The sequence below is a fragment of the Amblyomma maculatum genome, unplaced genomic scaffold, assembly GCF_055883805.1.
Source record: "Amblyomma maculatum isolate TAMU_Amacu unplaced genomic scaffold, ASM5588380v1 scaffold_19, whole genome shotgun sequence".
Classification (NCBI taxonomy): domain Eukaryota; kingdom Metazoa; phylum Arthropoda; class Arachnida; order Ixodida; family Ixodidae; genus Amblyomma; species Amblyomma maculatum.
Window position 1 is genome coordinate 606,928 of NW_028146744.1, and position 13,380 is coordinate 620,307.

The window sequence follows — 13,380 nt, forward strand, 5'->3', positions numbered from 1 at the left end:
GTCAGCTAGACCATCATACTTAAAAGAACTAGACCAGGTACATAACAAAGGACTTCGACTCTCATGTGGAGCATACCGAACTTTTCCTATATCCAGTCTGCTTGTGGAAACAAATGAACCTCCTCTTGAAATCAGAAGAACATCACTTACATGTGCCCATATATTTAAAATCAGATCTCTGCCAAAGCATATCTGCTATTCCCTAGTAACTAAATGCCCTTCTAGAACACTATTCACCAACAAACCCAATGCAGCGAGAGCACTGCTCCTAAGGTTTGAGCAAATGTGTCAAGAGGTTGAGCTACCGGATTGTTTACCTAGTATTGCCAAAAGACCTAACCCTCTGCCTCCTTGGTACCTGGTCCCTGCAGTTTGCAACCTCTCACTTACACAGTTCGAAAAAACAATAACCCCACAAGAGCTCATCATACAAGAATTCCTTCAGCTGAAAGAAAAGTACAGTAGCTTCACAGACGTTTACACGGATGGCTCGAAAACAGATCATTATGTCGGAAGCGCAGTTGTTCTAAGTGAATGGGAAAAAACAATAAAACTTCCACAGTGCGCGTCCATCTTTACTGCTGAATGCTATGCTGTGTCTGTTGCCATAGAGAAAATAATAAAAGAAAACCTCAGGAGAAGCATTGTTTACACAGATTTAAGTATTGTCACAGCCCTTCACACAAGAAACGCAGTTATACCAATTCTGGGAAACATCATACACAGCATAGCAACACTTACAAATGAAGGACAAAGCATAAAAATTTGCTGGGTTCCCAGTCATGTAGGAATTCAAGGTAATGAAAAAGCAGATATGTGCACTGCCAAAGCTCGAGACAAGAAAATAAAAGAAGTGCAGGCACCATCTCAAGACTGCATGATATTGATACAAAGTAAGCTGATACAAAAATGGCAGTCGGCTTGCAACACTGAAACAAATAACAAAATACACCTCATAAAGCCTGTAATAGAAGAGTGGAAATCGAGCACCCACCTTGAACGTTCCAAAGTATCTCTATGCCGTCTTCGCATAAGACACACACATTTAACACAGCGTCATTTTAACTAAACAGGATAAGCCCCTGTGTGATTCATGCGGACACGAGCTAACAGTCACCCACATTTTAATCTCATGCAGACAACTTGAACAACTAAGAAAAAAAACATTTTACGCAGTTTTACAAACAACACATTCCTCTTTATCGAGCGTTGCTTTTAGGTGAAAATTCGCTCATTGGTTTGCCCTGGGTTTTCAGGTTTTTAATAGAAGCAAGCGGTCTAAACAGAATGTAAGCTTAAATTACATAAATGCAACACTCTTAACCTTGAAGTTGGCGCATGATAGCCTAAGCTGCCTATGTGCCACTAAACCCAACACAGCAACAACAAAACATGGCCTCCAAGAGAGCATTAATTGTGTTTCAACTGTAGGTGGTTAATCATTACATAACGCAATAGCTTTTGATCTGCTGACTTTCTCCTTCACTTTAACAAAGTTATTGTAATTTCAACTGTCGCCTTCTCTTCAAAGAGCCCAGCCGGTAGCACAGCAAAGCCCCCTTGTTTGTCCATTTGATGTAATCGAAGATTATTCCGCTCAAAAAATGTCACCACTTCTGCAGTACAACCATGCACATGCTGCCAAGTGCTGACTGGGGAGGGCATGCAGAGGGGCCAACACAGGAGATTCATCGGTAGCGTTGAAATACCCTGCTGGCGAACATTTTGGCGAACAACTCTGTGTTTGCATCCTAGCCGTCTTCACTGGTGATGTCTTTAGAGTACTTTGGGGCGGCTCTGATGTGTGAATGAATCCACGAGTCATCCAATGCCCATCATACGACAAGGCTACATAGATAGAAAACTGGTGAACTCTCGCGCATTGCACTTCCACTTCCGTAGCGGAGCGCGCCGTGGCAGGTGTCAGGTTTTCCTTTATGGTGTTCTTCCATGTTTTTGTGGTTGTTCACGCGAGAAATTTTTATCAGTGAAGGTACTGAAAAACTTTTATTGGGTCTAGTATTTTGCATAGTGGACGCAGCCAGAATGTTCGCAGCTAAAAGATTTATTTGTTTTTCTTCAACAGGCAGCATACTCCATACTGATCTCTTGTCCTAGCAGTTATCACACGTCTTGAAAAGCATAACAGTGAGGTCGTATTCTCGATCGCCCCAAACGGTTCTTACTCTACTTCCAAACGTGTTGCACTTTGTGTCTCAGCTCTTTTTGCAGACCACCACTATCGTACCTAGCTGTTTTCCCATTCAGCAGGCGGTTGAGCAACTCATTGCAAACCAACGCAAAGCTTGTCGGGATTAAGCAGATGGTCAGCGACATCGCTGGGGACTAAGTTGGCCTTACGTTTCATTGCCGGTGTTAATTCCAAATCCCACAGTTTCATGTCAGCTCTAGTCTTTTCATTTTCCATATCAAAAGGCATCAAAAGTGTTGTATCATGACGGGTCCGACCACACTGCAACTTTTCTTACTTGATGGGCCCGCTTGCCTAATTGGTCCCGTTTTCTTGACGCTGTCACTTGGCACAGGAATATGCTTTTCCTCTGTGTCTCACAACACAAAGGCACATTTCTAACATTGCCGATCAATGACGTTTTGCTATACTTATGCAGCGTCACATGCTTTCTCGTCGGCAGCACATTGTTGCGGAATCTCCAGTGTCCAAGGCCGAAGGTACTAGACAAGATGGCATCCTGGGGCACGACGTCGACTTGTGCAGCAGATGGTGAGAGATGCAGGGTTCCTTTCAGTATAGTGTGGCAGGCAGTGAATAGGAACATGTGCTTGTTTTTTTTTGCTATCTATCGAGCCAATGGTTCAAACTATACACTGGAGCATGTAATTTGAAACGAAGATGTACTCTTCCAAACGAAACGAAGACCGCACCTAACGTGCGCAGGGAACGGAAAGCATACGTTATATTATGACAATGGGCTATTTTAGTGTAAACACTGACTTAAAGTTAGTTTCCCGACTTCCTATAAATTCATATTACACCTGAAATATTTACAGAGTTTAGAAACCTGATAGTTTTAAAATTCGAATTGTGGTTTTTATTGCACCCTCGAGACCAGTGTGCCCCTAAATTTATGTGTTTCAATGAGTTTTTCAAGCACACGAAAAGAAATTTCAACATATACCTATGATGAGATTTTAGGAAGTGAAAGATTGGAAGATGCAATTATGGCACTTTGCAGTTTCATGAAGCTTCAAGCCATGCTGTCCCATTCACTTGCTACGCGAGAAACGTCACGAAGCAATTGTACATTTGGCTGCCTGCAGGCATGTTCGTGCACGATCCCTGATTGGTTCTTCAATGGTTAGTCTGCACCTCTGGGCAACGGACGTGCATGACATGAAAGCATGCTATATTATTTTGCTAGGTTCCTAGTCGCATTGGCATACGAGGAAAGAGGGAGCAGAAGTGTGTCGCACAAGCGAGAACAATAGAAATAAAATGTGAACTTGCCATTGCATGAAATTGATAAGTAGCACACTAAGATCTTAATGGCAGCTTTCTTGGGAAAATGAAGGAAAAGCTGCATAACACTTTAGAAAGGATATTGTGCTGCCATAATGAACATTTTATCAAGGTCGTTTTATTTGTTTTACATGTAGGTCATATACACATCCCCCATAGTTTCTTGTGAACAAAAAATACAAAGAGGACAAGCTGTCGGGCTAGTTGGTTTTTCATAGTTATTGCAGCGCGTAGCCGGACAAGGACGAAGACGGAGGAACACGTAAGATGCAGAGGCATTGAACTGCGACTTTATTTTTGGAAATCAGCCAACTATGTCATATATATAACAGAGAAATGCCCACTAGAGGAACAAAATCTACACGTGGCGAAAACAGGTGCAACAAAATCAAACAGGAGTATAAAAAATCGATAAATCTAAATGCTTAACACACGATTGACATGGTACAGTGACATAACATGATAATAGTGGCCGTAGGGAAAGTGCGTGAAAAAGCAACAAAAATTCCCAGTCCTTAACAACCAACAAAGGCTAAAAAAGGTGGATGCGCAGAAAACATTTTTTATATTAGAACTTGTTTAAAAAACCGCAGAGAATCTTATGAGATGGACAAAAAATAATAAGTAAGTTAAACATTAAAAAAGAAGAGAGATGCAAATGTTGAAACAAAATTGAAAGCCAACCAATTGACACTGCAAAACAAAAAACCAACAATGAATTAAACAATATGCCTGACTGCAATTCAAAATGTATAAAACGAAGGCATGTAAAGAGTGCAAATAAAATCAAAGATAAAATCAAGCACAATCAGAGAGAAAAGCAATTTCTTTGTTCGAAATGAAAACTGAGGATGTGCTGACGCATTCATCCTTGTGCTTAGCAATCAAAGCGGCTTCCACTATTTCGCGTGTAAGCTTGTTATGGGATCGGTTTAGAATGGTCGTTTTCTGAAAGAAAGGGGAGCATTTTCTATTGCGGTCGCATGTGCGACAATGCACTGGCAGGTTTTTGGATGATGACCCTGAAAAATTGCTATGCTCCATTAAAGATGAATAATACATTGGCCAGTTTGGCTGATGTATGCTTTGCCACAAGATAGAGGGATGGAGTATACAAGCCCTTCTGCGCATGTTACGGCGGGATTCTTGTGCCTTGTGGTGCAGCCATTATCTTTCTTTGTCGTTTTGTTGACCATGCGACAAAGTCTTGATAGGCGATGCGGGGCTGAAAAGACCACGTGAACGCCTGCCTTCTTACCAATCTTCTTGAGATTATGAGAAGTCTTGTGGATATAAGGTATTATTGCTACCTTATTTCGCTGTTGGACTTCAGCTGAAGGGCCTGTCATCTTCATTTTGTAGTTCTTTAACATTTTTCTAGCGACAGAAGAGAGAAGTTTCTGCGGGAATCCCGACTGCGTCTGCCTGCACACTTGAGCTGAAAAGCTATCCTGAAATTTATGCTTGCATGACTTCGTCAAGGCGTTACTAAAACCAGATTGCACAATATTCCTTTTAACCAACTTTGAATGAGCAATACCATAAGCTAAAATGGGTTTCTTGCTTTTTGGTTCGAACGCCCAGCAAACATGATTAGGAGTGAAAATAAGTCTTAGCTCGAGAAAACGAGTGGAATTCTTGTCTGGCACTTTGTGGGTCAGCTCAAGTGGCTCCATTGTGTTCGTAAACACCGTCAGAACTTGAGGTACCCGAATTAAAATGGTTTCATTATTGCAATCTAAGATAACTAAGTAATCATTTACGAACCGTAAGATCTTTAAAACGCATGAGTTCTCAAAGCTTTCATTAAGAGCTCTCTCATACATGCCGAGGTAAAGGTCACTGAGAACTGGGGCAATGCATGATCCTATACAGATCCCCTGCATTTGTATAAAACGAGACCCATTCCAATCTGCAAAGGTTGATTTGAGGTATACCGACAATTCCAAAAAGCCAGGGTTGACAAGCCTGAAGGCCTCTCCTCATGAGGCGAGGCCTAACACGAAAGAAAACTTATCTGGGGCGCGCTCCTCCGCTGCCTCTGAAGAGGAGGCAGTGGACACGAGCCCCGGTAGGGCTGTGCCTTCGACGTCAGACGGACGACGGCACAGCTTAGACCGTCAAAAAAAAGACAGGCCCCGAGTCGTTGGGCCAAAAAAAAACCTAATCTAGTTTTTCACATTTTTCATAAAATAAGATGGCGTGTATAATACATTGGAATTGTAGAGGACTACTAAATAATTACAGCGACATAAAGGACATCCTGGCTACATTCTCCCCATTGGCTTTGTGTCTCCAGGAAACCAACTTAGGTCCTCAGAACAAAAATTTCCTTAAGAATTATAAAATCATCCGCCGGGACCGGGAGCTGTCCAGCAGACTCTCAGGTGGTGTAGCCATCGTCGTGAAAACTGGAGTCGCTGCTCAGGAGCTGACTCTTAATACCAGACTTGAAGCGGTAGCAGCCACATTATTAACACATAAAACCATCACAGTATGTTCAGTATACCTCCAACCACACATCAAGATAACACTAGATGATTTAGAAGACCTTTTACAACAGCTTCCCGAGCCATATCTTTTAGTTGGTGATTTTAACGCTCATTCGTGTCTTTGGGGCAGCGAGCAAACAGATACTCGTGGTCAGCTTATAGAAGATTTTATTTTATGCAGCAACGTGTGTCTCCTAAACTCTGGCAATCCAACATACTACTCCCCAGCCACAGGCAAAGCGAGTTGTTTAGATCTGTCTTTTAGTTCACCTTCTATTTTTACCGATTTTAAATGGGAAGTTTTAAATAATCCGTACGGAAGCGACCATCTTCCTGTCATGATCAGCTTATCATCCTCACCATCAGTCATCCCGACAAAACCCAGGCGGTGGAAACTGCATTTAGCTGACTGGTCTTTGTTCAGGCAAGAAGCCAGTCTAAATGAAATATATTCAGAGAAAATTGATATAGACAAAATGAATGAAATATTTACAGCATGCATTCTTGCGGCAGCACGTCTATCTATTCCCCAATCCACAGGCGTAGTGCACCAAAACCACAAAGTCTGGTGGACACAGGACTGTAAAGAAGCCAAAAAAGAACAAAATAAAGCCTGGGGTATTTTTCGGAGATACCCAACATATGAAAATCTGACAGTTTTTAAAAAAGCAAGAGCCAAAGCTCGATATATTCGTCGTAATGCCGAAAAAAAATCATGGCAGAAGTATGTTACATCTATAAACAGCTCCACAACATCAAAAAAAATGTGGGAACAAATTCATAAGCTAAATGGCAGCTTCTCCCCATTCACAATTCCAATCCTCACAGCCCCTAATACACAGACAAGCATCGAAGAACAAGCTAATATATTAGGTGTGCATTTCCACAAAATTTCGAGTTCTGCACACTATACAAAAACATTCTTAAAGTACAAGGACAGGATTGAAAAATATAGGCTTCCTACGAGGGGCACCACGAATACACCTTACAATAGGTTGATTACGCTGCAAGAACTGAAAGATGTTCTCGCTTGCGGTAAAAAAACTGCACCTGGTCCTGACGAGATTCATTATGAGATGCTCGCCCATCTATCAGAAGCATCTGTAGAAGCGCTTCTAAAGTTTTTTAACAAAATCTGGGTGCTAGCTAAAATACCGGAGACTTGGAAAAGAGCCATAATTGTGCCGTTCCTAAAACCCGGCAAGCCCCCGACCTGTCCTGGGAGTTACAGGCCTATAGCCCTAACTAGTTGTTTAGCAAAATCTTTTGAAAGTATTTTAAACACTAGATTAACCTTTATTTTAGAATCAAGTAAACTTCTTAATATTCATCAGTGCGTTTTTAAGAAAGGATGCTCAACTACGGACCACCTAGTACGCCTCGAAAACACTGTCCGCGAGGCGTTTATACATAGACAGCATTGTCTCGCTGTTTTCTTCGATCTAGAAAAGGCATATGATACAACTTGGAGATTCGGCATCCTACGTGATCTAGCAGCTTTGGGCATCCGTGGTCGAATGCTCAGTGTTTTAAAAGACTTTCTTTCACATCGTTCATTCCAAGTGCGCCTCGGTACCACCTTGTCAAGAAGCTTCATTCAGGAGAATGGAGTACCTCAGGGGTGCATTCTAAGCACAACGCTTTTTGTTGTAAAAATCAATTCCATTACCAATGAAATCCCAAATTCCATTATGTGTTCACTCTACGTAGATGACCTCCAGATAGCCTACACCTCTTCCAATATATCAACGTGTGAGAGACAAATACAAATAACAATAAATAAACTAGTGGCATGGGCCGACAAAAATGGGTTTCAGTTTTCCCCCCAAAAGACGGTGGCAGTTATGTTTTCACTCAAACGGGGTATTCAGAACAACCCTGTCTTGCACTTAAATAGAACCGAATTACCATTAAAAGAAGAGCACAAATTCCTAGGCATTACTTTCGATAAAAAACTCACATTTCTACCTCACATAAACACACTAAAAAAGAAAGCCTCAAAATCGCTTAACATACTGAAAGTTCTTTCGCGGAAACATTGGGGTTCCGACAGGGCATGTCTTTTACATGTATACCGTTCTGTTGTACGCTCCCGCGTGGACTATGGGAGTATAGTGTACGGTTCAGCTAGGCCTTCATATCTAAAAAAACTGGACCCTGTACATAACTTAGGTCTGCGCCTTGCATGCGGTGCATACAGAACATCCCCTATAAGCAGCCTGTATGTAGAAACAAATGAGCCTTCACTGGAAGACAGACGAATAGCCCTCACGTGTGCTTACATTCTAAGAATAAGGTCACAGAAAAAACACCTCTGTTATCCAGTTGTCACAACTTGCCCCTCTCGATTAATTTTCACAAATAAACCCAAAGCAACAAGGCCACTGATCATGCGATTCGAAAGCATGTGCAGTGAGCTGCAGGTCCTGGACACCTTGCCTGATGTCGCACAAAAAAACAGCCCTCTACCTCCATGGTACAGTCTTCCTGAAATCTGTGACCTCACTCTCACACAGTTTCCAAAAACCAAAACCCCACAAGAGCACATTATTCAGGAATTCTTAAACTTGCAGGAAAAGTACAAAAACTTCACAGACTTTTATACCGATGGATCTAAAACTGCTGTGTACACTGGAAGTGCAGTTGTGCAAGGAGATTCTGTGGAAATCATAAGACTTCCACACTGGGCGTCTATTTTCACTGCTGAATCCTATGCCATTTCTGTTGCCGTAGAGAAAATATTAAAAGAGAATGTCATAAACAGCATTATATTTACAGACTCTCTAAGTGTTCTCACAGCTCTAAATTCCAGAAATGCAGCTGCTCCTTTACTTGGAAACATAATACACAATATAACAATAGCCATAGCTCGAGGATACAACGTAAAATTCTGCTGGGTCCCGAGTCACGTGGGCATTAAAGGCAACGACAGAGCAGACACATGTGCTGCTGAAGCCCGCGACAAGCAAATAAAGAGTATAAGCATACCTTACAAAGACTGTACGAAACTTGTACATCTCAAATTAAAAGAAAAATGGCAGTCTGCCTGGGACAGTGAAGTGGGAAATAAACTACACTTAGTGAAGCCCATTTTGGGAGAATGGATGTCGTGCCGGCATAAGGAGCGTTTTATAGAAGTGATCCTATGCCGTCTCCGCATTGGACACACGCACCTGACACACAATTTTTTGTTGAAGAAAGAAGAGAAACCACGATGCGAAAAATGCGGAGAAGAACTAACTATTAACCACATTTTATTCACATGCGCAGGTCTTGAAAAGATAAGGAAAAAAATTTTTGCAAAATTTTACAAAGAATACATTCCTTTTCACCCTAAACTGATTTTAGATGATGATGGACTTGTTGATTTATCTTGTGTTTTTAGTTTCATAAGGGAAGCAAATGTTTTACACAAACTGTAGGAAAAAATGAAACATACGTCACTAAGAGAAACTGAAACCTTGTGCTAGGCACATCATGGTGTTGGCAGCTTAAGAGCCATTGGATCTAAAACAACCCAAGTTTTTAAAAGGAGATTTTTTAAACAAATTAGTTTTAACACACTCATTTTCCCATTTCTTGCAAAACAAAACTTTCACCTTGCTCGTGGCGCATGATAGCCTTAGTTGCTTATGCGCCAAAAAACCCAACACAACACAACACAACATTCCAATCTGCAAAGGTTGATTTGAGGTATACCGACAATTCCAAAAAGCCATCAACAGTAATGGCTGTCCAAAAATGGCGCCGTGGCTTTTCAGAATAAGTGTGGCATTACTGATGATGGTTTTTGGAATTGTCGGTTTACCTCAAATCAACCTTTGCAGGTTAGAATAGGTCTCGTTTTATACAAAGGCAGGGGATCCGTATAGGATCATGCATTGCCCCAGTTCTCAGTGACCTTTACCTCGGCATGCATGACTGAGCTCTTAATGAAAGCTTTGATAACTCATGCGTTTTAAATATCTTCCGTTTCGTAGATGATTACTTAGTTATGTTAGATTGCAATAATGAAACTATTTTAATTCGGGTACCTCAAGTTCTGACGGTGTTTACGAACACAATGGAGCCACTTGAGCTGACCCACGAAGTGCCAGACAAGAATTCCATTCGTTTTCTCGAGCTAAGACTTTTTTTCACTCCTAATCATGTTTGCTGGGTGTTCGAACCAAGGAGCAAGAAACCCATTGTAGCTTATGGTTCTGCTCATTCAAAGTTGGTTAAAAGGAATATTGTGCAATCTGGTTTTAGTAACGCCTTGACGAAGTCATGTAAGCGCAAATTTCAGGATAGCTTTTCAGCTCAAGTGTGCAGGCTGACGCAGTCGGGATAGCTGCAAAAACTTCTTTCTTCTGTCGCTAGAAAAATGTTAAGGAACTACGAAATGAAGATGACAGGCCCTTCAGCTGAAGTCCAACAGTGAAATTAGGTACTAATAATACCTTATATCCACAAGATTTCTCATAATCTCAAGAAGATTGGTAAGAAGGCAGGCGTTCACGTGGTCTTTTCAGCCCCGCACCGCCTATCAAGACTGTTGCATGGTCAACAAAACGACAAAGAGATAATGGCTGCACCACAAGGCACAAGAATCCCGCCGTAACATGCGCAGAAGGGCTTGTATACTCCTCCCTCTATCTTGTGGCAAAGCATACATCGGCCAAACCGGATTATGTATTAATAAACCTTTAATGGAGCATAGCAATGGTTTTTCAGTGTCATCGTCCAAAAACCTGCCAGTGCATTGTCGCACATGCGACCGCAATAGAAAATGCTCCCGTCTCAGAAAACGACCATTCTATACCGATCCCATAACAAGCTTACACGCGAAATAGTGGAAGCCGCTTTGATTTCTAAGCACAAGGATGAATGCGTCAGCACATCCTCAGTTTTCCTTTCGAACAAAGAAATTGCTTTTCTCTCTGATTGTGCTTGATTTTATCTTTGATTTTATTTGCACTCTTTACACGCCTTCGTTTTATACATTTCTAATTGCAGTCAGTCATATTGTTTAATTCGATGTTGGTTTCTTGTTTTGCAGTGTTGGTTGGCATTCAATTTTGTTTCAACATTTGCATCTCTCTCTCTTCTTTTTTAATGTTTAATTTACTTATTATTTTTGTCCATCTCATAAATTTCTCTGCAGTTTTTTAAACAAGTTCTTATAATACATTTTTTTCTGTGCATCCACCTTTTTTAGCCATGGTTGCTTGTTAAGGACTGAGAATTTTTGTTGCTTTTTCACGCACTTTCACTATGGCCACTATTATCATGTTATGTCACTGTATCATGTCAATCGTGTGTTAGTCATTTAATTTATCGATTTTTTATACTTGCGTTTGTTCCCTTGATTTTGAGCGAGCCCTCCGCTCCTTTGGCATTGCACATTCCACTACATCCGTCAATCATCCCCAGTGCAATGGCCTCGTGGAGCGTGTTAACCGCACCATCACGAATATACTTGCCTCCATCGTGGCTCCGTCCCACAAAAACTGAGATCGTTTTGTTTCTGCGGCAGCTTTTGCACTCAACACTGCAAGGCAAGAAAACTGCCATGCATGTTGACAAGTTTGGTTTCAGTGCGACACATCACATAAGCTGCAAAATTTGTCCTTCAGTCATTTTATTGAAGAACTTGTAATGCGTTATGTAATGTTGCGGGACCCTGTGCCCGCCAAGAGATAGACACAGAAGAACGGAGGACACCAGGCAAACACAACTTGCCCCGGCGCTCTTCTTTTGTTCTCTAACCCTCGCGCTGGCGCCGCACGCTTGTCTCGCGCTCGTCCTGCGCCTCTCCCTTTTCTGGCGCAGCGCTCCTCGGTGGGCACCGTAACATCTTTCCAAGGGGGGGGGGGAGTTTCAGTGAGCTGCAGACGCTCCAATTATTGGTTGGCGTTTCGTGGGGAATGCAGTGAGGCAGCTGGCCACGACAGTAGTGGTGATGACCCGGTATCTAAGTCGGAGTCAATGCTGGCACTGTTGACATATTGATTCATGTTTACACATGCTCCGTGAAAATGTGGTGCACACCGCATCGTCTATGCTCGGGGAGGTCTTCGAGGCGGTATGTCACGGGGCCGAGCTGTTCAACGACACGGTAAACGCCGCAGTATCGGGGCATGAGCTTCGTGTAAGGGCCAGTCGTGCGGATGGTGCGGCGAACGAGGACCAAGTCACCCAACCGGAAGGTGAGAAGTGGTGGTGATGCTGCATTGGCCACTCTTACACGCGCATGAGCCGTGAGAAGGTTGCACTGAGCGTCGAGGTGGGCGTAACGAAGTCGTTGGGCAGAGTCAATTGGTGACGTAGTCTGACGGTGAAGGCCCAACTGCGCGTCGAGAGGGATGTAGGGTGTTCTGCCATAGACGACTGAGAACGGCGTGAGTCATCTAGGCCGACAGATCTGTTGGCTTTACACCATAGTTTTATGGAAACGGGCTGTTGTCTTTGATAATGCTGCTCACGAATTCCCAGTTCTGCTTTTATGTAATGCAGCTCTTTTTAATAAAAGCAACTCTAGAATGGCTTTACACATGTCTCTAAACATGGTGATTTAGGCTGGTACAAGACAAATGCTCTGGTACCTGGGTAGCAATGGTATGACATCGCACTCTTTTTGTTAAAGAGGCAAGTTGGCAACACGTCTTGTCAACATTGGGCTGTAATGGGTGCACTGGACCAGGCTCTGCACCGATGTTTCTCCTGGTGGTCTAAGGTTGCTGCGTAAGTTCTGGTGCAGCCTCCTTCACTGCAGTGAAACCGTCATCTTCATCAACTGTAATATCTTAAGAGGAACGTCCTGCATGTGCCACAAGCGGTGGTTACACCTGGATAAAGAAGTTGCGTGATTGGTTTTGGGAGGGAACTTTATTGCGATAACAATATGTGCAAGCAGTGCTTCGGCCGATAGCTATATGAGGTAGTGGCCAGTCTGATAAAAAAATTACTTGTAGTTCAGCCGCAGAGCGCAAAAGGCTGAAAAGGTAATATTCATATACACAGTAGGACTCGTTTGCAAGATACACACCACAGAACACTAAAAAAAACAAACACAAAAACCAAGCACACTTGGAGCAGACCAGGAGCTAGATATTGAGTGGCTAAAATACAAACATAGCTGCCTGCACAAATGGTAAACGGAAGGTAAATCTCTGCTCAACCTTACGGCTGCCTGGTCTGCTCCAGAGTGATAGTTCCCCCACTGATCGCACAAACTGCTAGAACTGCTGGCAGGTTTATTCATAGTTTGCTTTTACCTTGCTCCTGGCGGCTGTCGTCGGAGGTGGCCATGATCCAGGCATAGTCTGCTTTCCATTTCTCCTTGTATGTGCAGTCTTGGGTCTCGGATCCATCTGTGGGTCGTAGCAGGCGGCGACGTCTTGCCTC

At 42.6% G+C, this 13,380-nt stretch overlaps 1 protein-coding gene across 8 annotated transcripts in view; it reads left to right on the plus strand.

Annotated features, from left to right (window-relative positions):
* LOC146171553 (uncharacterized) overlaps positions 1-13,380 on the plus strand; it is a 576,153-nt gene that overhangs the window by 484,937 nt on the left and 77,836 nt on the right. For all 8 annotated transcript variants that reach the window (XR_014702811.1, XR_014702814.1, XR_014702815.1 and 5 more), the window contains one exon: positions 2,655-2,743. Coding sequence is in view for 2 of the 8 variants with exons in the window: in XM_084586418.1 (XP_084442544.1) it covers positions 2,655-2,743 (89 nt within the window). In the remaining 6 variants the exon portion in view is untranslated. The remainder of the gene's footprint in view (positions 1-2,654; positions 2,744-13,380) is intronic.